This window comes from Clinocottus analis, unplaced genomic scaffold (assembly GCF_023055335.1).
Source record: "Clinocottus analis isolate CAN_PGR_092001 unplaced genomic scaffold, fCliAna1.0.p SCAF_11, whole genome shotgun sequence".
NCBI classification, from domain to species: Eukaryota; Metazoa; Chordata; class Actinopteri; order Perciformes; family Cottidae; genus Clinocottus; species Clinocottus analis.
The window spans coordinates 4,875,948-4,900,948 of record NW_027175832.1 but is presented as its reverse complement, the minus strand read 5'-3'; the positions used below and the strand labels follow the sequence as shown (position 1 = coordinate 4,900,948).

Sequence of the window (25,001 nt, the reverse complement as noted above, 5' to 3'; positions counted from 1 at the left end):
TGGACCATGAGCAGCGACTTGCTGGAGCCGCTGGTCACTAGCAACTGCTCCAACCCAGAAATAGCACAGCACGTAAACCCATCTGTGAAATCGCATATTGGTGTTTTTGTATCATTTGTATGAATTAAAACAACAAGATACCATGTGCATGTGTAGCTGAATCAAACGGCAGGTTAATTTAGTTAAAGATTAAACCAGAGAAATGGCTCACCTGGGTCTGCCCAAAGGTAACAAATTCCATCTAACACCCATAGTTTTGATTTTAGAAGAGACGCCATGAATTCACTCACAACTTTAAAGGGGTGAAGAGCTTTAACTTGTTTTCTATATCCGATGATGTCTATATTTTCGCAATATTTAAGAATTTAACTTTTTTAACAATGTCACAGAAGGCACAGACTAATTACTGACTTTTTATTATAATCAAAGTCATTAAATGGGAAAATATTGGAACTTCTGGGGAAGAAAGGGATATTAATGGTCAAATGAAATTGCTGAAACAGTAAAAGGAATATAAATCACTTTATAGAAATGAGTTAAAACGGTGCTAATACAAAATCTGAAATTTGAAAAAACTTTTTAAAGCATCCAAAACTGCCAGTCTAACATAAACTAAGCAAAGTATGAGACTACAACGAGGAGTGATACTGTTTACTCATCTCATGTGTAACACAAAGCAAAACCTGTGCGACCTACATTTGTGTCCCCTGCACAGCGCGTGGGCCCTCACCACAGGTGCCTCGCCTTCCAAAAAGAGATGCTGCTTGAGTGAAAGAAAGGCAACTGAATTCACGAACCCAGTTGGTTTGACAATAATGGCAAAATGATAACTTACAAAGGGAAAACTGGGTTTACCAAGGCTCGCCATGCTGCATACTAAAATCATATTTTTGTATATTGTAATAGACTCAAAACCTCTGTATGGAAACATTAACACATGGGGTAATCCAAAAACGGTAGGGGGGAGGATAAAAATGGGGTTTGAACACACTATGCAAAGCCTGTCAGATGTGCAGTGTAAAAAGGCTTCATGTGACGTGATCACTTTAATTACACACACGTAACTTTAAACACTAGCAGCCAGGACAGGGGCCAAAAGAGTGATGAGCATAAAGCAACCGATGCTTTGTGTAATCTGATCCTGTGTTCACCAACACTACACGTAATGACATTGTATCAACTTGCATTAAGGAGCGTTCTTCACCACATACAAATTAAACAAAAGAGAAATAAAGAATTAGGGATGTTTAGATGTGCTGATAGACAGATTGTGTTACTCTCGGGTAAAGCCAAACTATCTGTTTCCTTGTGTTTCTCGCTTCATATTTACCACGTAGTCTTCATCTAATTAGGCCTTCTATGCGAGAAGGCAAATAAACTCATGTCCTATAATGTCAAACTATTCCATTGACTGAACAGGCCATGGAAAAAAGAGGTAGATATAGAGTTAATATGTGTATTGGGAAATTAACAGTTGCAAAAATAGGATTCATGGCCAAAAATATCTCCAGACGAGATTAAGCATGGGAGGGATAAAGAGACAGATGCTGGCGATAAGAGGAACAGGAACAATTATAGACCCTTTCATGCTCCAGGATAGTTTGTGCAAAAATACCTCCAGACCAATTCTCATATTCCCTGTCTCAGTTTGAAATATCATTGTGCTGCTTTTGAATTGGAGCTTAGTGTGAGTAAGCATCTCGTTATCTCACTTTTGCAGCCAGCTCTATTGGATTAACATAATCGTGAACTAGTCTGGGCACCCAGAATACACAAACGTACAATGCCACACATCTCCAGCTGTGAGTGTGTTCACTTGTGAGGCTGAGTTTGCAGTGCATTTGTGTATTTGTGCAGCTACACTTGTGAATTAACAAGGTCCGGGTGTAGACCATGAGGCTGCCATACACAGCTTTTTTTCACCAACACTACACATAATGATACTCTATTCACTTGCATTAGTGGAGCGCTGGTCACCACGTACAGATTCAATAAAGGAGAAATAAAGAATCAGTGAGGTTTAGAGGTGCGAATAGACAGATTTGAGTTTGCAGTGCTATTGTGTATTTTTGTGGCTTCGTCTGTGAGTCAACAATGCCTCCGTGTAGACTATGAGAGCACCATACAGACCTTTGACTTGGATGCTAATTAGACACCCACTAACCTTCTAAACACCCATCAAGCAAAAGAGGGTAAAAGAACATTCAAAGAGCAGAAGAAGAGGTCAAACAACAAGACAAATGAGAAGAAAGAAGATGAGAAAAAAAAATGCTTCTCCAGGCAGAACTGACGCACAAAAGGACGCACCATCGCTTCTCAGATGACCTTTTATTGCTGGGGAAGGATACAGAGTTGGCAGGCCCCTGAGCCTGTGTGCAGATATGTAACAGCAGTATAGGACTGTCCCTCTCTCTTCCCAGTGGAGTCAAGGGCTTACTCTCCACCATCAATCAATAGTCACTTTCACACAGGAGGGTTAAGCAGAGCTTGTTAATATCAAGTCCAATAGAAAACATAAAGTGTGTAACATAGAATCGAACACAATAACTTCATTAAGTTGAAAAAAATCAAGCTGAGAAATATTTTCTGATAATAAAGTGATGTGAGAATAACAGAGAACGTGCGAGAAGTAAACTCTGGAAAAGTCACTTTCGGCCTGTAATGAAGAACAGACATCTCTGTAATTGTGTCTGCCTGTGTGTGCTTCAGTGTGGGCAAAATGTGAGATCACAAATAATTAAAGCAACAAAAAAAAAAAAAAAAAAAGCGGAGGACTCATTATACACTGTATGTTTACAATTGTAAGCATAGAAAATGTATTTAACTTAATATAAGTTGCAGCAGTTCCTTTATGATTCACCTTAGCACAGCATCCAGGGAGGTTTGATTGTCTGACTGCAATTTGATGCTGTCATCCATATGTTGAAGTGATTAATGATCACATGACAAATAGAGGCACCCGCTTTACAGTCTCTGGAAATATATCCCGCGTTTCTAACTTTGGTGTCATAAATACCACTGCTCCGTGACGAAAGGATTTTCTTCCTATTTTGGATGTGTCTGAGTGTGAGTGAGCATGTTTGTAAGCAGATGTGTCAGACGGCTATTACAGTCGGTTAGAGCCGCTCTCGCTTTATGTCACATCTCCCATCTGTGGACATTTTACAGTGGCCTGTTTGCCTTCAGCTCAGTAGCTGCACACATTGGTACGAACAACCACAGGCAGGAAACATGCTCGCAGGAGCATCCACATCCGCATCCAATAGCAGTTTGCATTTCTGTTTATTCACTGAACTGGCTCGCAGTCACAGCTGTGCTATTGATGTGACCGTAACCAGCTGAGTGCATTTCTGTCCTGAAGCACATCCAGACCACTACCTCAGTTGCGCTTGTGAATAATGGGAACACAAAGCATCCATTCTCAAGCATAACAATATCCCGATTAGTACCACTACATGGTGGGAAACGAGCGTATTCCCTTTATTCCCAAGAGTTAGATGAGTTATGTTTGTATGCTGAAACTAGAGTCATAGTCTAGTAGCTTAGCTTAGCATGAAGACAGAAGCAGGAGGAACCAGCTAACAGTCGCTGGAGCCTATAGGCATCGCATTGTAGGATAGTTAGCACAAAGGGTTAATGCCATGACTCCATATTGTGCCCACATTTTTTACATTCAGAATTTGGAAACTCAACTAAAATGGGAGAGGGTCAATGAGAGTGATATCTGATATAGACCAGCAGAGGCTCAAGGAAGACAATACTCCTGGCCAAGAAATATTCTGGCACAAATGCCTTCAGATTACCGCAATTTGTTGTCTTAACATTTCTTTTTTTGTATGGATTAAACAAACAAGATAACTAGTAAGCTTGGTGTGGGTAGGTTGATTTTGTACCTTTTAGACAGAGCTGTTTCCCCTGTTTCCAGTCATTATGCTAAGCTAATCAGCTGCATAACAATGCAACAACAATGGAACAACAAAGTGTGGCATGTACAATAGTTTGTGCAAACAATCTCATCATGTAATGCTCTGCATTTTATTGATGCAGAAGAAATAAGAGTGGGGTAACGGTTAGCTAGTTTCCTCCTGTTTCAAGTCTGTATGCTAAACTAAGCTAACGGGCTATTGGCTGTAACATTAAAGTTGTATAAAACTTCTTATCTCAGTCTTAGCAAGAAAGCGTATTTCCCAAAACAACTAACTTTTATTAAATTCTTAACTTGATGGTTTTGGTGATGTGGGTAAATGCTGTTCCGGTGAGTGAGAGTATTGTATCGTTAGAGAGAACAAAGCACTTCTTCTCAGCTTTTACACAGCACACTGTACTCAGAGGTGATTTGTGTTAGAGTCGATTATGGAGGCAGAACTGATGCTTCTGTCTGAGCATGTGCATACATGGTCCTAAATAAGGTCTGGGTTTGCAGTGTGGGGGTGTAAAAAGTGCAGAAAGGTAATCTGTTGATCATACTATTGAAGCGCAGCATCTACAGTTTCTCCGAGTGCCCACATAGAGCAAAAACTGTCAATATTGAGAGTTTTCAGTGCCAGGTGTTTGCCTAGTGTGCAGAACACACGAACGGCAACTATGCACATGTTTATTACTTGTCGTTCCATCTGTTCCACTGTGCTGACATGTTTTAGGGCAACTAGCTATCCTATTTCCAGGACGCACCCAAGCTTGTGCATCACATGGCCGAATCAGCGTGCTTAGCAGAATGTAATACACCATACACAACTAACCCATATATGCCTGTATCGTACGCAGATATAGATAAGCATTTACTACACCGACCTCTATAGACGTAGACATTATGCTATGTATTCTATATATAGTGAAGGTACCCATGCAAATATTACACCCACGCCATGAGAGCATCTCAGCATACTATTTTAGTAGCAACGTATAGGTACAGTACATGGGTCACTATCTTGCATTGACATTTGGCATCCAGTTACGTATGTCACGCCAGTAAATATGTTTAGGTTGGTGCATGCATAGTTATGCATACTGCCATGTGTCAAGATCACTCCCTTATATGACAAGGGAGTGCGAGACAGACATACACACACGGTTAGCTCCTCTCCATCTTATGTTGGTGGTGTTGTAATTTTAAAAAGATTACACCTATACCAAGACTGCCTTTTCTAACACCACAGTTTTTACAAACTGCAAAAGGGGAAAACTCCACAATTTACATTTTTCACAGCAAACATTTGTACTTTTCATTGCAGGAACAGCACAAATGTAATTATTACTTTTCGAGACCATGGGCCCTGGAACATGAACACCTACATGGAATGCAGCCATCATTCATTATTATGTGCTTTTCACGGTATGATAAAGTCAAACAGAAAACCCTTGAAAAAGGGTCTATAACGGTCAAAGTATATTCACCACTGACACTCAATAACCAGTATGCATATACTGGGTGGTGTGCTGCTGAAGTTCTGTTAGTTATTTAGAGAAACCAATAGTTGTAGTTAATTTTGGGACAACAATATGCTCACGCAGGCACCAGTAAATGTGTGAAGAAAGGTTTCTCAGTAGTATTGCCGATCACATTACAGTAAGACACCAGATTGTGTGCAACCACTATCTTCACCACATTTTATAATAAGTAAAAGTCCCATAATGCCACAATCATAGGTGTTTTCTCATTGTAGGAAAAGCACGGGTGTTACGCATGACATTACCGATGGATCCATTTTATTCAAGTCACAGTAAGCCATGATGGTGTGATTCAAAATGACCGGAAAATCAAGCAGCTGAATTTAATTTAGCCATCATTCATTGCATTAGCTACACAGGTACTTTTCTTTCTCCCGCGCTGGCGCAGCTGCAAGATAATACTATCATTACAGTAAACAGGACTTACTGACATCCATCGTACATCACACCTTCATAATAATATTGCCTTTCATCCCTCATCTGTAACCGCTTATGCTTACAGGGTTGCGAGGAGCTGAAGCCAATCACAGTGGACATTGGGCAAGAAGCAGAGTACAGCTTGGTCAATCATGAGGTGGACACATAGAGGCAGACAACATTCTTACTCGCATTCACACCTACGGGCAACCAGAAAGTAGCCTGCATTTCTTTGGACTGTGGGAGGAAGCCGGAGGACCAGGAGAAGCCAGGGAGCGAAAGCGCTAACCGCTGCGCCACCATAAGGTTATAATAAAACTTGTACAAAGTAACATCTGCACTATATAAAATGAGCTGGTCCAATCATTGTGAGAAGATGCCCTTCCTCTCAGATCCCTCAAAAGTACAACAATTATTCTGAGACACAACTGATTGTACAGATAAAATACACATACAGAGAACAGCACATTGGAGCAGCTAGCTATTGGTTTCTCGAGTCCTCTGAGGACTTTTTTTTTTCTTGCTCCTTCCTAAGTTTGTAACAGTCAACGTCTGTGGCAGTGAAGTAGTGCAGCCGCCAAGTAAGCCAAAATATGGAAGTGGTCATTCTGGGCTAAGTTTGTGAACTAGGTTCATAGACTGTTGACCTAGTTTATCGCAAATAGAGGCAAAACAAAGCAGGTGTTGATATTTACAATTATGGGCTGAAATGAGTCGGTTCCCTGTTTCTCCTGACAGCATTGGCGCTCTTATTGCTCTGAAAGTGTAAATGAATTAAACACCAGGTTTGTAGGAAAGTCTCGGTAAAACCACTCATTTTAAAGTGGAATTAAAAATTGTAACGCACGGGAAGAAAAAAAAGCAGGAGCATGGATGTTTTTAAAGAATGACTCTCAGATGATACAACTTTGGATCTTTTGTATCAAAATCCTGTTTCCTTTAATGAGTTGAATTCGCGTGTACACACCTCATAAGGCTTTTTGGTGCATCAACTGTGCATGCAGAAACAAATAGGACACTGCACTCAAACCCGACAAAGAGAGGCCGAACTAGAAATCAATTATTACATTCTCCTGTTGACTTGCCATCCAGCAAGGCACACTGCCAAACCACACCTGAGCAGGTGGCACATGCTGGCTCTCAACTTCACAAAACAGACCTTCAACACAAATACCTTTGAGTTTTGTTTGTTTCTGGGCTAATAAATAAAGGAGGTGGACTATCCGTACACAATCACACATCACCGGACCAAAGATGGACACGCTCACATCTGCAGAAGCTCAGTCAAACATGCAGCTACATATCACACACTAGTGTAACATTTATTCATTTACTCTAATATAAAACCCATATGAATGCATTCAACCCTCTCCTTTCAGTAGAAATTTGTTGAAATGAGTAGAATTTTACATTTGTAAAGCTAAGTCTCCTACTTTGCTTGTTGCATTGTGGAGGTCAACTGGTGCTTTTTTTCTGTGCAAACAAAGCTATTGAAGTAGGGTCTAGAAATATATTCTTATACTGACTAGTGCAGTGGCAACTATCCAATTTGTCACATTATAGGTACAAACAAATTGCATCATATGACAAGCTTGTTCCTCCTCTGTTGGTCACTGGTGAACCCAGGTGGTGGTGAAAAAAAGCGCTGGACATGTTGGGAAACACATGCGCTGTCTTGCCTAGTTAGATATTAATGGTCTCATCTAACTCTTGGTGCCCAAGTGAATCATCAAATTCCCTAAAATGTGAAACTATCTTTTTAAGATGTGAACATTTGATACTGTTACACAAGCCAAAATGAGTTGATAACCAGCTAAAACATTCTGTAATTGTCAAAACCAGCAAGCGGCTTTGTAGAGACTGACTGCTATGGGCTCCTCATCACCCCGTATGATCACATCCCCAGTCAAATATTACAAAATAATGAACCATATAGCACAGTCAGACATTTGCATACACAGTCAATAATACCCAAAGTGCAGGTGGGCCTCCACAATGGCAGCCAGAAGGTGTGTTACATCACCGGAAAGCCCACAACACATGAGAGGTATGACATTCCACATCTCTGTTGATTCCTCTTTCCTCTCTCTCTCGAGCCAGCTGAGCCTGTTAGACAGACTCAGTTGGACTTGCGGTCTAATTGGACTTCATGACAGTCCTGGAATTTTGACAGGAGGCACTGTGGGAATCCGTGATGCGCATAAGGGGTGGGGGGGGGGGTTCAACATTTTAGACAGTTTGCGACGTTTTCAAATTCCCGTTGCCATGGTCACTCCTGGCTCGCGAGGTATGCCCCGTCTCACCGGATCCTTCCTCATCGTCCACGTCCAGCTGCTCGTCTTTCTTCTTGATGTAGCGCTCGTAGAGCACCATGATGACGCCCATCACCCAGGCCGACACGGTGCCGGCCGCAAAGATGACAAAGCCGATGACGACAAAGAAGAGGTAGTCCCAGGAGCCCAGAGTCTGGTGACACAACGTCCGTAGCTGGATGCCCACCTCACCCAGACGGCGGCCCTGCATGTCGGCCGGCGATCCGCACACCGTCTGGCCCTCATCTGTCACACAGGCACACATCGAGAAGGAGCGATTAAGGACTAATAATAGCTCAGAAGAAAGCATTCCATATATTTGGGAAGGAAACACAGTGTAAGCATTGTAACGCTGAAGTGCACTGGGGACAAATGTGCATTTTCTCCCTAGATAACAATTCCAGCCATAAATAGGTCAGCTGTCCTGGAGTGGCTTCATTAGACTGAGTCATCTTGATCTGGACTGCATGCGCAGGGTTTGCATTACATCATGACATTAATCCAGGACAGTGGCATTCTCGATACACACGATTGCCCTTGGACAGTAACAAGTAAATCTGCACCAGGTGTCTTCAACATGCAGACATCATTAATGGTAATGTCCCTGAAAAGTTTGGTAATAACTGAAACAGTTAAGAATATAATGTGTTCATGGTGGAGCCCGTCATAGAAGCTGATTGAGAGGGCCTTTCAGGGCCTTTCAAGTGTATTTAACTGCTGCTCTCCTTTGAGAATACCAAGTCATTTTACTTACAGCAAACATATTCAATATAATTATCATAAATTTGTATTGTCATTGAAAAGATCCTTTGATATTGTGAGAGCCATATTAATGCAGAAATAACTGAGCAAGGAAAATATACATATGGCGATAAACAGCCGCCCGATAAATAATTCATATGTTACTTATATAATTTTGCATGGTATTTGTAAATGGCAGCAAACGGAGCTGAAGATATGACGCATTCAGGTTCAAGAGCTAAGAGACGTAAATGCAGAAAACCGTCCTGGCATAACAACTTTATCAGAAAACTACCGTGCTTCATGTGCACTAAAGTTGGTGCAGAATTGAATTATGAATTATTTAAACTCCTTTCTTCCCTGCAGGATTAGAGAGTGACTTGGGCCTTTGTGTCTGCCTGAAGCGACAGATAATAAGGTTTCTCATCATCAGGCGCCGCGTATGAATACCACTAAATCCTCGCTGAAATCCACAAATCCTAATAAAATGTTGAGTTCCTTCTCTTTCAATTCTGAAAAAGGTCCATCAGTCAAGTACGTCACGTGATGGATGTTGAGCTCTGCGGCAGCTGACGAGAGGCATTTTTTCTTCAGAAAAGCATCCTGAAGCTCGGCTCAGTGTTTGGTTACCGTGAGCAGAAACGCGGCAACAACACAACGGCGTTGCCGTCTCTATACGAACGCTTTTTTAATTGGCTTCTGGTTTTTCAAAGCTTTTGTGCAAGAGGGGAGTCCCACTGGGGGAGATCAAAAGACTTGCACAGGGAACAGTTTTATGAAACCATATTTCGACACTAACAGCCTGGAAATATACATCCTCAATGTGCTGGCATATTTTGAAATACTTCGGGTATATACATGTAGAACTGATGAACACATGAACATTTGTAGAGTAACTCTCTGTACCCTGCAATATATTTAGGGAACCATGACATAATAATTGTACTTATTGTATTACATAATTAGAGTATTTTACAAAATGTAATGTTTAAGAGGGGTGTTTTTTCCTCACCGTCTGGTATAAAGGCATTACGTTTGACTAATTTCCTATTTTGTGCTTCAACATGATCTCAAAAACACACAATCGATGCACAACATTGCTATTTATCAATACTCTCTGCCAAACATTTTAACAACTGTGTGTGATTTTAGCTCACTTTGTATCCATTAGTTTCACTTAATAATTCCATCTGCTTATATATTATTTTTCGCAAAAAAAATTCCGATTCTTTTTTGGGCCAGTTTTGCCCTTATTTAAAAGTGTAGTAACAGAGAGTGCAGATTAAAAAAAAAGAGAGAACTGTGAGCAGCAACTAGAAGGTCCCAAAGCTGGAATCAAACGAATCATTGCAGTAGTGTGGGATGTGCTGTAACCTACAAATGCACTCCCCTAACTCTCTCTCTTTTAACCAACTCCTTTACTTGCTTATCCAGTCATTTGATTCATCCTCGTTTAGCTGACTCTTGAGCTAACTTCTCTGCCACTAGTTCTGATGCTCTCTCAGAAGCAACACGTGGTGTTAAGGTGTTATAAATGACTCAGGCTGGTGGGAGGTGTGATTTGACAAAGGGTGACAGCGATCATGCCGAAGCTTTCAATCAAAACACTTGATAAGTTCATTTAATGGGACAACAAAAATGGACTTTTTCCCTAATATTTGATTCTTTCGGTGCATGCATTCTCATCTCTTATCCTCTGAAAGCGAGCGTGCGGCTGAAGAAGAACGCGGGGACAGTCGGCCTCTCTAAGCTCCGTCTACCACAGAGAATTCAAAGCGTACTCTGATCCTCTCAACGGCTGCGTCCCTGCACTGTTCACACAATATGCTGTAACAAAAGACCCACATGCATGCACACATGCACTCTCCCTCCTAACATGTGCACAAACCCTCCTCCACTTGACTTAACTTTCCCATCTTCCCATGTCTGCCCTTGCAGAGTCTGCTAATGTGTGTTTGTGTGTGTGTGTGTGTGTGTGTGTGTGTGTGTGTGTGTGTGTGTGTGTGTGCGCACGTGTCCTTGCGTGTGCCTGACAGCGAGGGAGGAAACCCTTCTGGCTTCGTCCCCCCCATCCCCCTCCCTCCCCCTAAAGAGACTGGCATCAAAGAAGAGGGCTTTCCCTCCCTCCGTCCCCCATCCCTATACTCCGCTCTATTTCTAGACACCCTCCTTATATAACAACTGAAAGAGTGTTAATCTAGCCAGGAAGGCGAGACAGAGGAGAATCTGTTGGTTCCTTCCCGAAGCGTTAGCGCTTGCCATGCGTTTCCATAACCAGAGGAGACAAGTGAGCCGTGTTGCATGAACCAGGTGAGACCCAGACGCGAGTTAACAAGGCACCGGAGACGACGCTCACAGCCCAAACAGTCGTCTCCAAAATGTTATCCTTCCGTTTTGCCCCTGAAGCGCGACACATTTGTATAATTTGGGGGTTGTGAGTCTAAATGCATGAGTCAGTGAATCTGTATTTGTGAATTTCTGTTTGTGTGTGTGTGTGTGTGACTTTTCACATTTTTTTTTCAGAGATGGACAGACTGTGGAACTGAGGTAGAGAATGTGAGTAGCTCTCCTCTCCCTCGCTGGCAGCTGTCACTGGAAGAGGCTTCACTCCAAATTAAGCGAGACAAAAGGCAGAGAGCAGCAGGGAAATAGGACAGCTCTTACAGGACTCGTTTTGGACTCGGCCTATAGATGCACAGAGGGAGTGTGGTGGACTATAGTCTGTGTGTATGTGTGTGTGTGTGTGTGTGTGTGTGTGTGGAAGAGAGAAGCAGGGGATGCCTTTAGTAAGCGTGGCGGATGTATTATAGCTATGGTGTTAGAATTATGACAGGCTTCATGCTCAGTAAGACACACTATAAATAGCAACTGCCCTTTTGCATAGTGACACATCCACACCAAAGCATGAGCATAATAACTCAAAAGTAAGGAAGATTGGTTGAATATCTGTCAAATCTATCAGCTTGATGGTGATTTTAAAAAAATGTTTGAAATCGATATGTGATGGTGCAACTAGATCCATGAATCACATCTGCAAGATATCTGGATAAAATAGAGTTGGATTAGTCATTTTAAGATGAAAGACTTTCTTGTTTTCCTCCCAAACTGCAGGATGCAGAGCTGAATTAATGAATGCAGTTGCCAGAAGAGAAATCTAATGGCTCCCTGCCTCCCATCCTCTTTCACCCTCTTTGCTATTTGATCGTCAGAACGCTGTCACGCTCCACCGCCGTCACCCGTGCACATCTCATCCCACTGAAAGCCGAGCAAGGGTCAAACTTTGCAGACTTCTCCAAACTGCATGCTACACATACTTACATGTAAATTCTTATTCACATACAACCACATATTTTGCACAACACACTATTTATCACAGCTAATCTCTTAGAAGTGTGGTTGAATACGATGATGATGATGAGGATATGACGATATCTGTTGCGTGCGCTCAAAAGGTGCAGATTTTAGGAACATGATATGAGGGGAATCCAGCAGTAAGGGCTCTGTGTGCGCTTGAATAGATAGTTAACATGGAGGCAATTCCTTCTTTAGGTCTAAGGGAGACTTTAACTGCTAAGTTATTTTTTCCAACTCATCCCTTTTCTCCTTTTAAGTTTAATTGGCACTAATAAAGCACCCTTTATAAAGGGTGTGTATGGACTTCATAAATATGTTTTAGATCGTTAGAAAGAAAAAATATATGGTTGGGAAAAATCACTCTTTTTTTCCATGCTGGAGGAGGATAAACAGCACGGCTGTATTATACCAACCAGTACCGAACTGTCACCAAGGGACTTTGTTTTGTCTCGAAAAGGGCACCTGTGTCAAAACCTGGCTTTAAGACCTTAATAAATTCAGTTTTGCTCTCGTTTGCTTCATACTCTGAAAGAAAAAGGTTTAATCAAATTACCACACAACCATAAACATGATATGAGTGAGATTCTTTTGGTCATAAGACCTATAATGTTTTGCCCCAAGCGCAGCATTTTCTGATATAACTGATATATAGTGCATTGGTAAATGATTTATCGACCATTTAGAACCATTAATGATAACTTATATAAACCCTTGAAGGATGCATTGTCAGAGCTTTACAGAGCTTTTCTCTTGCATCATATCACACACTTGGTGCTAAGTCCTACAGCTGCATGGAAGATAAATACGTTTTCATATTTTAATAGCATACAGTCCAATTATTGAAAGCAGCCACCAGGCTTCATTTGACCGGGCATTATAACAAGTAAAACTGAAGCAGTAGTCCTTATTTGTGATTGGCTTTCATGGGGCATATATCCACTTAATATAAGGAACGAGCAACAGTAAAAGGTCATGATGTAATGTTGTACCTAATATGACATTAGAATACATTCGAATGTATAATTGTATAACCTTGGAACTTGAAGCCCTCCAGGTGGACCCACAGACACAGGTCCTCGTTGTCGCACTCGCAGCTCCACGGGTTCCCGCTGAGCCCCACCGAGCGCAGGGCGGGCAGCGCGATCAGGGACGTGATGTTGACGACCGTCAGGTTGTTCCGACTCACATCCAGCACCTGGAGGGCCGCGTTTTCTACAAAAGCGTCCTGGTGAATCTCCGAGAGCCCCGGATTGTCGGTCATCCTCAGCATCACCAGGCTCGCCAAGGGCCCGAACGTCCTGTCCTCGATCCGCATCAAGGTGTTGAAGGAGAGGTCCAGGTAGGCCAGCTTCTTTAGATTCCCAAACGTGGACTCGGATATCTCCGTGAGGGAATTGTTGCTGCAGTCCAGGTACACCAGATCGGACAGATAGTTGAGCGCAAGTGGCGGCAGCTCCACGATGCGGTTGTTGGAGATGATGAGCTGACGCGTGGACAGCGGCAAGTTGACCGGGAAGGTGGTCAGGTGCTGCCCAGCGCACTGAACCACCAGCTGGTCATCACACACACACCTGTCCGGGCAGCCCGTGGAGAGCACCGGGGACGACTTCACCCCCGCCGCGGTGAAGAGGAGCAGAACTATGAGCCGCAAGGGTCGCGCGCTTGACTGCGGGGCAAGACGCATGACACCGCCGACGGCTTCATCCACCCCGTGTGGTGAGAGTCAGACGCGGTCACATTCTTCATTGATACATCCTCACCAAGCTGTTTGTCTCAGAAATGAATGTCCACAGAGGTCAAACCGAACACTTGCCCGTGGCAACACTCGCGCGCGCAATGTCTCAATTCATCCTGTCGTTGGTTGTGGATCCGGCGCGCATCCACTGGCTGGAACTTGACAACCAGAAGCCTTCCTGCCCTTCCAAAGTTAATCTATTTATGGCGTTTTCTTCCGTCGAAAACAACGCTATCCAGACAGCTCGCAACGTCCTCTCATGCTGCGCTGCTTGCAATGGTCACGGTCAGTTGTTCCACTATGTTTGCCTTCCTCTCGCTCTCCGAAACTGAATCCCAATAGAGGAGGGAGGGGGAGTTGGGGGGGCACTACACTGCGCGCAAGTGGGGGTGCGGTGTGGTGTCATCTCACGCTTTGGAGTGAGCAGGAGCGAGAGGGGAAGCTCTGGGCAGCAGAGCTAATGGAAAAAGGAAAGTCCAAATATATGGGATGCATGTAATTAGGGGCAGTAAAAAAAAAAAAGGTGACAGACAAGGCTCCAGTTGCAGAAACAGCGATCCATCTACATATGACTGTGTGTGGTATTCTCTGTTTGTGGGCATGTGTGCGTATACCTTTCATCAGCCTGCCTCAGGTGTGTGTGTATGTGTGTGTGCAAACGTCTGTCATATCAGTCATAGCCAGCCCCCGCGCCCGAACCCAAAACCCATTGCACAGCCATCAGATGTTGGGACGAGATGGGACAGGATGGTTTTTAGGAAGCAGTTGTTTTCCCCCTCTTTTCGGTCTCAGTGTGAGTCCTGAGTCTATTCTTGGTTCTCTGTGTAGGTGTTGAAGTGCTGAATCAGACTCAGCATGATGGAGGAGGAGGAGGACAGATGTGCCGCTGACAGTCCGTGAAGGAAACTATACCCCAAGTCGACAGTCAACAACACACAGACCACGTTCACTCTTTTTCTGTCTCGAAGTGGAATCTTTTCCCTCCATGTATTCCCTGGTGTCAAAAATAGAGCAGCAGGCCTGTAGGCATGCACAACCTAATGCTTTTTCACACTTGCCATCCTGTGGACTGAACTAATCCACACAGCTGTTTTGTGTCAAAGAGCTTCAGTGATTTCATGAGGACATCTAGTGACGAACACTTGGTAATGTTTTACACAGTGAGAAGCTGTGCAGAAATCAGATATTTTTTTTCTGTTGCATCTTGTCTGATAATGACCCAAGAACCATGCAGTGGACTATACTTTATCATTTTTTAGGACATTTTTTAAGACATTTAAAGCACACATTTATTCTTTAAGCAGTGGCCCACACGCTATAGGGGAAATTACAACATTTCCAAAGTTATCAAATATGTCTTATTGTTGGGAAAATATGGTAAAGTAGTGCATAAGAGATCTAGATTATTTCCACTTAATGGAATGGTGCCATATAAAACAAGGAATATAGGTTTAAATATTTCACGATACAGCTTCATTGAGTAGTTGGAAAAATATGATACTGTCAGACTGCAGAAGAAGATAACAAAACGCCTCTTACAAAAGAGGGGAATTGTATGTTATTAGTATGAAATAATAACCCACATTTAAATGCCAACTATAATCAACCAACCAGGATGGCCCTGACGGAAACAACGACTGTGAATGCGGGCAGTAAAACCAGTTTGGGCTGTTTGGCCCTGTTGCACAAAATAATGTCTTCGATATATAAATGAGTTTTTTTTTCAGTTAACCGTGAACTATGTTTTCTTAATCTCTCATAAGTACCTCTGTTTGCCAAAGCATGCATGGCCTTCTAATTGTTTGATTCCTGTCCTTCTACATTAGACATATGGAAAAATGTAGAGGCTCTGGATATAATCTCTTGTCTTAGAGTGATGTCAGTCTCACCTTTGCAAGAGGTTATCTATACATATTTATCTTTATGGTTAATCTGCATTCACCAAACAAAGGCAAAACAATAACACCACAGCTCCAAATTGTTGTTTGAATGACATAGCAAAATGAAACATTATAGAACATATAACTTAACTTAGTGACTCCGGGTCAGCGGAACAAGAGACACCAATGACAGTGCTTTGCATACCTCAACTTGACCTGATATGTGATACAGGAAACTTTGTTCCGTGAGATCCTCGGTCCCTTCAAAGCCGGGCGGATTGTTGGCAGCCCTCCATTTAGGTTTACAGGATCAGAGCCCCGGTGTTGTGAACCTGCTCACTGGCACGGCTTACCGCACTTCAAAAAGGATGGAGTCATCATTAATGTCATTACTTGCACCTGTGCTTTTCTTGTAATGCCAGGTCAAAAATGTTCCACATAAAAAAAAGGCAGTAAAAGTTGACAAAATGCAGCAGTCAGATAAAGGGGTGTAATGGATCTTGCATGGAACAAATCCTCACTTCATATTTGCAGCATCTTCAATAATTAACCATATTGAATAATATATGAGTCTATTCTTGAAATGTTAAAAATAAACCTTAATGTGAAACCTGATGAAGTAAAACCATTTGCAAAAAGAACCGAGATAAGGCTCATATAAATGAATTCAAGTTTTGTAGCAGCAACTTTGCAAGTGAAAGTCATGTACTAAAAGTATCAGTAAAAATACATAAATAGCACTTTTGTTGTCAAAAATACATATGATGCTAATATATGTTGCTGCAAGTTTATACTATTATACTGTATATAAGTGTATTATCATAATTATTGATGCAATGGGTGGTCTGCATAGCCGGTTGAGATGGAGGTCGCTAGTTCAGTAGAGTCTCTAGGGCGCATGTCAGAAAGACGTAACTGAGCGCTGCATCGCGAGTGTCACCAGCTGTTCACGTCGCATTTATCACACATTTACAACACAAGTTTACATGAAAATAATTGACAAAAAAGACCGACAACCGCGCCCTCACGGTGTGTGTTTCCGTATGTTACGTAAGCCTCCACGGAGCGCGTACGGACGGGGCGTGTGAAGGGAGCGACGTAAAACCCGGAAACACAAAGCAGTGCGTTCAGAGACTTTTCTGCCGTCGGTTAGCAAAGTTGCTCTGTTTTCACCTGAAGAACTCGAAGTCGACCGACCTCTCCCAGGTAAACTTTTGTATTTTGGGGGTTTTCTGTGAGTTGTATTATTCTTAAACCTGTTGGTCTGACGTTGATGGCGTCTCTGTGTTCTCATTTGACCTCTTGCTTTTAATGCGCCCTTGATGTCCTCAAATGCTCTCCTGTTTGTCGAACAATGCGGTAATGTTTACCCTAAATGCATCTCTCCCGTTTCATTACCTCTAAAAGAAATACTAAGAGCTAGGCTAAAACCCCCCAAAAATAATTATAACTTTCAAAATGAGTCAAAAAGCTGAAATGATAACACAATATATTGGCCACATGTACACGAAGATGCACTTTTTGGGGAATAACTCAAACTAATAAGACTTTGTCATTCTTCATCTCTCAAGATTGCCAGGATGGTTGTGCTTTCCAAAGAGTATGGATATGTGGTGTTGACTGGTGTTGCCAGTATGGTGATGATTGGACATCTGGCCATACAAGTTGGCAAAGCCCGCAAGAAGTACAACGTGCAGGTGAGCACATCATTGGCGTTCAAATGCATAGCAGGTGTAGTCCACTCTTTCTCAGTCATACTATTCAAGAGCTGCACCCATCCATTCAAACAGCACCTCAACTATGTCAGCAGTCTGCGGACACGGTTGTGTGTCTTTTGCATTGCTCATGTAAAGCACTTTGAATGGTCCATACAAACAAACTTGTCTTCACTTGCAGTATCCTCAGATGTACAGTGCCGACCCAGAAACTGGAAACATTTTTAACTGCATCCAGCGTTCACACCAAAACACGTACGTATGAGCTGAAATATGCGCAATGCAACTTTAAAGCTGCACCCTCTAGTCTACACTGACATTGCACCATGCTCTCATTAGTCAATGTGAAAGGTAATCTGTCCTTATAACCTTTCACCAGCCTGGAGATCTACCCCGCCTTTCTCTTCTGCCTCGCAATCGGTGGTTTGCACAATCCTGTAAGTTTTTTTTTCTTGCAATATCATACCTCTTTAGCATGAGCCTACTGCTCCATACATATAAAGTATTGAGCAATTATTTGAGTATGCATAAAATCATGTCATTAATGAGTGTTACATTTGCTTGTGTGTGTGTCTGGTTACAACAGCGTCTTGCTAGTGGACTTGGAGTTGTATGGATCATAAGCAGAGAGGTGTATGCACACGGGTACTCTTCAGGGGGTAAGAACATGTTTCATTTACATTTTCTGCCTCTGCAACATAAAGCAGGTTGCAAATGTGCTATTAGTAACAACACTTTTCTTCTCATTTAGATCCTAAGAAAAGAAGACGAGGAGCGTTCGGGAACGTGGCTCTGCTCGGCATGATTCTGTCCACCGCCTGCTACGGCCGCTCTCTGCTTGGCTGGACGAGACCGCGGGGTTTTCCCTTCCGTCAAGCTGGATGTTGCGAATGAGAATGAAGTCTCAAGGACGGGCTCACCTTTTATTCACTTTATAATCAAAACCTATACACCTTGCAACATGTATGCTAACCGCTGACCAATTTGATATGTGAAGCCAGATGAATTTCTTGTTTTCAAGTGGCCCGACTGGTTCTCAAGGGAGGAACAATACATAATTTAAGGCAATCGCTCGGGTGTGGTCTCCATGATCTGCCAGTTGATCTCGATCGCATTTTCACCTGCGCCCTGATTTCTGAATTAGCTGGCCACAAGACGTGAGATACATTGCCTATTTTTTTTAAACAGACACTAACAAAACTGGGACGTTTGACCTTCCATGATTGATGTGACTGAATATCACTCAACTATGTGATGTATTCAGTAATGCATGTAAATGGTTCCTGTAAAAAAAGAAAAGCTTTTGTTGATTATTTTTGTATCTTTCTCCTACTTGAATCAGGACATACAAGTGATATTAAATATCATACATTTGTTATACATTATCGTGTGCTTCTTTTATTGGGTGTTAAAGGGGTATTTATTGAATGTGAGGTGTTATTAACGGCAATGTTTGTTTAAGGGAGTGGCTTTCTTTTTTAAGCTAAGTAGTTCAAAGTCCACATTACTTGTCAAGGCAGGTGGGGTTATATCTCTGAAGAGCTGTTGAGCTCACAACCGACCGCAAAAGAAACGGCCCGTCACACAGGTTACAATGACACAGCACACTGCTGAAGAGCTCGTCCAGTCCGATCTTTTACCAACTCAAGATCGGACGACAGTTTTATGATTTCTGATTTATTATCAAACAGGAAATCTTCATTTCTTAAAGTCCACATTTCAATGGCATATTAAATCATACATCACTGTTGGCACTTAACAGTAACTGAGAACACACTATCGGTAAAAACTGATACAACAGCTTGATACTCCAGTTAACACAGGCAACAACAATCTAAACTGCTCATCGTCTCCACTCAAAGCATTTGAATAAACACCTTGTGTAGAAACATTCATAAATATGTATTTTACAATTCATTTAACAACAATAGTGTGATTTACCTTTACAAATTGCACCTATCAAAAGTGTTTAGTGTAGCGAGGTCTCTTCTCAGTGTGTATTGGTGGATTAAACATTCATTGACAGCAGAATAACCAAATTCAAGTTTTAAAGACCAGAATTAGACGATGATGACAAAAGTTCAATAACATGTGGAACCGGACATTACAGGCTGTAACAATAATATTTTCCAAGTATCATTTGAGGTAAGTTGCATAATACATTTGAGCAACTGAATGCGGTTTGGCTTCTACTGTACGATGTTCTGTGTTGTGCCAAAGATATGGCTTTTGAATTGTATAATCAAGACCTCTGCTTTAAGACAACACAATCAACCTGGCAGTTTGGTGTGAAAGTGCACTTCATTCATATTTGGTCACCTAAGGGATCTTAATTTATATTCCTCAAATATTTTAGGCATGTTGGCAACTTTCCCATTTGTCTCTCTCTTATTTCTCGCTGGATCACCTGAGGTTGGTGGACTTCACGCAACCTTGAGCCGCAATACCTCAGATGGCCCCCAGGGGGCACTGGGACCATTCAAGCCACATTAAAGTGCTGTGCATACATGGGGAGTGAGTCACGGGGGCTGAGGCACAAACAAATAGTCTCCACTATGATGAAGATCTCTGGAAATTTAAAGGGAATGTGGAAAAAAGTGCTTGTGAAAAGACTTTGTGGATCCTTCTCGTGGAACCACAGAGAAATGTTTTTTCTATCACTGACCCAAAACTCTGAGATCCACACTGGTCTTCCTTTGGCATCGGCTTTGCTTCTGTTCTCTGAGTAGCGGAAGTGACTGAGGATGCATCCATCAGTAGGTGTACCTGGAGAGGGGCGTGTCCTCCATCAAATCATCCTGGAGAAGAGAATTACAGTATGATTTACATATACCAGTTTACAAATGGGACACCAATGTGTATGCGCTCAGCTTGACACTTTGTGAACAGTTTATTAAGTGATTTTGTGATGATATAATTTTTTTTAAACAAGGGGCTCTGTACATAAGCATAAGGAGTTATGAGAATAAATGTAATATGTATAAGAACTGACTTGAATTGAACAATTATGTGATTTTGTGATTTAGGTTTTAATTCACACAGCAAGTTAAAACAGTAATTCCATAAAGTTTTGGGGGACAAAGATGTTACAGCGGCAATCTTGAAGATTTTCATTGCAATAAATGTCTGTTAAGTCCTTATCGAGGTAACCCAATGGCAAGTGAGCCCACTGATGAAAGTATTGCAATATATATATATATATTTGCAGTATTACAAACTGGGTGTCTGTGGCATCTCTCTTCCCACACCTCCAGAGCCTACATTTCCCAAATGTTGTTAGACCCTCATTACATTGTAAACACTTGCTTCAAACTCCACACCCCCAGTTCGTAAACACAACTGAGGTTATTGTTTCCTCAGCACAAGTAAACTGACCTTCATGTAGAAAAGATGATGTCAATAAAATGCTGTAATGCCCCTTTAATCACAACGTATTTATCTCACCATGGGTAAATCCTGAAGCCGATGGAACTCTGGGTGGTTTGTGCGCTGGCGGAACTTGAGGAAGAGGATGACGAAGACGATGGCGGTCGTGACGATGAACACAGACAGCAGGCCGGCCAGCAGGGGGTCTAAAGGGGAGCTGGAGCGGTAGCGGGGCCCCTTGAGGTCTAAATGACACACATGCGGACAATCCTAATAAAACAGTGAACACATTTGTGAAGTACAAAATAAACGGCAATCCTCTCACGGCCGTGATACCTTCATCTCCAACATTGAGCTCAGACGGGACCTCCTGGTACGTCGGCCCAGCAGGACCCCGGCTCGGGCCGGAGATCAGAGGACGCCCTGTGGTTGTGTGTGTGGAGGTGGTGGTCCAGGATTCAGACTGTGGCTGGACGGTGGAGGCGTGGGCTGTGGCGCTCGTGTCCTGCACTCTGTGGGCTGGCAGAGATGAAGAGGCGCTGAAAGGATCTGCGGTCACATCGGCTCTGCCGTCGGCGGTGGCGGCGTGCGGCGGAGGGGCGGAGCTCCGCACAGGCGGCGCAGGTGAAAGGTGGTCTCTGGCAGCTGAAAGTGGGGATGTGAAGTCAGTGCTGTATGAATTCAAAGCAGCACAGATAAGTCTTCAAAGAAACCGCACACACAGAGCACACTATTACTACACAACAGCAAACTGATCACTCCCACTGATGTTAAAACAGCAGCTCGCTTTTCTTGTCAGGTGCCACCTCTTTTTGCATGACAGTGTCACAATACCGTGTTAACTTGTCGTTTGTATTTTTATACATCAAATAACGGCATAATAATGGTGGTGGATGCTTGCTGCGGCATCTTTTCAGTTTTTGCAGTTGCTTGTTCAGATAAACAACAGGCGTCTGCAATAATGTACCAAGCAAGATAAACATGAAAAGATTGTGGTGTTGATTGATTTTAACTTTGGAAAATGTGGTCGAGAGGATCAACAGAATATTTATTGAAAACAATTTATATAATCAATTCATTGTTTAAGTTGTTTAGTCTAATTCACTTTATCTAGCTTCTCCAATGTACGTATTTCCTTTTTTTTAAAACTCTTTGAGTGAACTTATTTTCAGTGTTTGGATAGAAAAAAACAAGACATTTTAAATCATCAGATATGCATTCAGAGAACATCACATTCACAGAGCAATCGATTATTCATACAACCGAGAACATAGTCAGTATGAATTGATAATGAAAAGAACTGTTTGGGGCGGAACTGGTGAACACTGAAGTTTCACAAAGCTGTTCTATGAGTTTCTATATTTCTTATCAGTCACTGTTTTCATGTTCTCTATGAAACTACTGAATATATGTAACGATATACACACCAAGCTTCCTGCATTTTCCCACTTTCAACATGAGTATACTGTGACTCCACTATACACACGTGGCTCTTTACATGCACTGTAAAAAAAAAAAAAAGTCTGTAAAATCTACAGTTATTTACTGCGATTCAGCTGCTAGTAGTTTACTGTGTAGTTTCACAGCTCATGCTTTCAGCTGGGAAAGGGGTTTGTTCAAGGAACTTTGTACGATCAGTAATTACAAGTCAAGATTTCCTTTCTACAGTTTACATTCAGGATATGATAATTATAACAAGAATAATGATAGAGGAAGAGACAGGCTGCCATTAGTCCTGTGGGCAGAGCACAAAGAGAGGAAGAGTATTCTTGTGCATTTTCTGCAATAAGTCCCAAAACAACTTAAAGTAATTGGTGACGTAATCTTTAGCTTTTGAATAGAGGAAACAACCTACACATTACTCCAGAGGGACAGACAGAGACGTGACGAGGCAAGAGTGTGAACAGGATGCATTAGTCATTTGCTTTGTTATTTCTGGGCTGCTCAAAGAGGCAACCGGGCATCAGCGGACAGAGTTATATTTATCTGATCTATAAAAGGGAATCTCTTAGATGAGGTTGCGACACACATTCTCAATCTCAGTGTCAGGGATCAGGAGAGGAACATGTTCCCGGAGCGCTGCTGGCAGTGAGCCGCAGGAGAGTGCATGTGTTTGCAAACAAACCGCTTTAAATGTGTGTGACGATTTCTTTCAAGGGTCTGGACAAAGTAAACGGACTGGACTGGAAGATGATATATGCACAATTATAGAATTATAGACAAGATGGTGACCACCATGTGTCTGTCTTGAAGCTTTTCAAGAGCGGCAGCGTATAAACAGTGCATGCAGATCTGTCTGGAATACCTGCAGGTGAAGGAGCAGTCATGACGGTGTGTTCGGGTGTAGCCACTGCAGAGTGTGTCATATGTACTGCTTCGGTTGCAGCCTCTGAAGGGATCGTTGCTTTGGCCTCGGTGGTGGTCGTGGTTTCGGTGAAGGGTTCATCCTCGCTGTGAGTCCGCTGCGAGACCCCATTCCCAGGATCCTCTCTCAGGTCAGGAGATGCTGAGCTCGGAAAGACCGACAGGGTGTGGGCAGGAGGCGAGGCACTGCTCTGACCTACGAGTTAAAGAGGATAAAACATGTATCAATCATTCCTTTGCTTTCTCTCTATACAATTGTGTCAAAAATATTCCCCCAAATCATGCAATGGGATATATTTAAATGTCTTTTTTTGTTCAACGAACAGTCCAAAAATCTAAAATATCTGCAGTTTATTGACAACGAGGACAAAACTCTGCAAAATGATCCACATGAGAGGAGTTGTAACCAAAAAGTTTTGTCATTACTCAGTACTGAAAATAATGCTCATCAAATATTCATTCAACTGAATTACTCATTACAGCTCAAAAATTATCAGTTTACTAAAAGAAAAGAAAAGACAAATCACTACTCATTTATTTAACTTATTGGAGAAATTGTAACTAGAGATTTTTCCCTTTTTTTTTGCTTGCAAATAATCTGATTAACCATTAATAGTTGATCAGTTTTCTGCAAGTGACTTTTCAATTGAATCATGAATGTGATGTTATCCTGCATTAAATAACATCTGTTTAAAAAAAAAAACATTATTTTAAAGTTCAAATAAATAAATGACTGGTAAAATAATACAAATAATACATAACTCCGCACATACATCATGTCAAAATACAACCAACAGCCTGCAGCTCTGTGTAAACTTTCCATGAGAGCAATAGACATGTCGAGAGCATCATGTAGGAATCGATAGCGAGTCCAACTGGCGTCAGCAGGATGTCAGGTGAAACAGACACACACACACACACACACACACACACACACACACACACACACACACACACACACACACACACACCGGGATGGCACCTTACCTCTCGTCTGCGATGAGCCGGTAAGCACCACCAACACGCAAAACGCCAAATTCATTTCAAATCGCTTCTCCTTCGCGGCCTTCGCCCGCAGATCGCAACAACAAACGGAGCGAAGCTCTTCCCAGCGACTCTGCTTCCGAGCTCTGGGGCTGTTTCCGTTACGTGATTTGACAGGGCACATCATCAGCGCTAAAAATATCCTGAGGGAGTCGGGCAGAAGAAGGAGTATAAGGGGTGGGGCCGCACGGCGGGCTGCGTGCGGGCGGCCGGAGGAGGGACGGCTGCACGCGCGGCTCTCCAACGAGCAAAGACGCGGAACCGAGCTCACCGCGAATTCATGTTTTCACCCTCCAGCACCTTGTGTTTCCTGCCTGTGGTGTCACCCCCATCCCCGAATCTGTTCCTCTTGACATGCACCAGCTTGCGGCCACCGTTGCTCCGCCGCTCCAATCAGATGCCTGTGCGTCAGCGGCGCAGTTGTCTGCGTCAGGAGCGCCTGTTGTAGCGCGCTGTGTCGCGTCGGACGCACGCGGGTTTCCCGAGGTTCATGAATAGTGTGGGCTCGCTGCGATGTTACGTAGAGAGATTAAACGGTGAGAGGTGAGTAGGCGTCAGTGTCTGCTGCTGGTAATGTGAGACAACAACTTCTCAGCCCCCCCACCCCGCCCCCCCACAGAGGTCA

At 42.7% G+C, this 25,001-nt stretch overlaps 3 protein-coding genes across 3 annotated transcripts; 1 reads left to right on the top strand and 2 right to left on the bottom strand.

Moving 5' to 3' along the window:
• Positions 1-6,215: 6,215 nt before the first annotated feature.
• Positions 6,216-14,293, bottom strand: LOC137801830 (leucine-rich repeat-containing protein 52-like). The gene is made up of 2 exons (XM_068599231.1): positions 13,305-14,293; positions 6,216-8,423 (listed from the first exon to the last, which is right to left on the bottom strand). The coding sequence occupies exons 1-2, from the start codon at positions 13,954-13,956 to the stop codon at positions 8,095-8,097; spliced, it is 981 nt and encodes a 326-aa protein (XP_068455332.1). The 5' UTR covers positions 13,957-14,293; the 3' UTR covers positions 6,216-8,094.
• A 2,705-nt stretch (positions 14,294-16,998) lies between these two features.
• Positions 16,999-18,814, top strand: mgst3a (microsomal glutathione S-transferase 3a). Its single transcript, XM_068571599.1, has 6 exons — positions 16,999-17,093; positions 17,459-17,584; positions 17,784-17,857; positions 17,982-18,039; positions 18,189-18,261; positions 18,354-18,814. The coding sequence occupies exons 2-6, from the start codon at positions 17,468-17,470 to the stop codon at positions 18,494-18,496; spliced, it is 465 nt and encodes a 154-aa protein (XP_068427700.1). The 5' UTR covers positions 16,999-17,093; positions 17,459-17,467; the 3' UTR covers positions 18,497-18,814.
• A 324-nt stretch (positions 18,815-19,138) lies between these two features.
• On the bottom strand, positions 19,139-24,773 carry LOC137782342 (mucin-7-like). The gene is made up of 5 exons (XM_068571598.1): positions 24,320-24,773; positions 23,274-23,528; positions 21,305-21,613; positions 21,047-21,213; positions 19,139-20,400 (listed from the first exon to the last, which is right to left on the bottom strand). The coding sequence occupies exons 1-5, from the start codon at positions 24,501-24,503 to the stop codon at positions 20,356-20,358; spliced, it is 960 nt and encodes a 319-aa protein (XP_068427699.1). The 5' UTR covers positions 24,504-24,773; the 3' UTR covers positions 19,139-20,355.
• Positions 24,774-25,001: the final 228 nt, after the last annotated feature.

Coding starts and splice junctions, on each gene's coding strand:
- LOC137801830 (XM_068599231.1), bottom strand. CDS start 13,956: ATGCGTCTTGCCCCGCAGTCAAGCGCGCGACCCTTGCGGCTCATAGTT. Junction 8,424..13,304: donor GGAGGGCTTCAAGTTCCAAG/GTTATACAATTA, acceptor CCTGTGTGACAG/ATGAGGGCCAGACGGTGTGC.
- mgst3a (XM_068571599.1), top strand. CDS start 17,468: ATGGTTGTGCTTTCCAAAGAGTATGGATATGTGGTGTTGACTGGTGTT. Junction 17,585..17,783: donor GCAAGAAGTACAACGTGCAG/GTGAGCACATCA, acceptor CTTCACTTGCAG/TATCCTCAGATGTACAGTGC. Junction 17,858..17,981: donor CAGCGTTCACACCAAAACAC/GTACGTATGAGC, acceptor ACCTTTCACCAG/CCTGGAGATCTACCCCGCCT.
- LOC137782342 (XM_068571598.1), bottom strand. CDS start 24,503: ATGATGTGCCCTGTCAAATCACGTAACGGAAACAGCCCCAGAGCTCGG. Junction 23,529..24,319: donor CGGCTCATCGCAGACGAGAG/GTAAGGTGCCAT, acceptor TTTAACTCGTAG/GTCAGAGCAGTGCCTCGCCT. Junction 20,401..21,046: donor GGCTTCAGGATTTACCCATG/GTGAGATAAATA, acceptor TCTCTTCTCCAG/GATGATTTGATGGAGGACAC.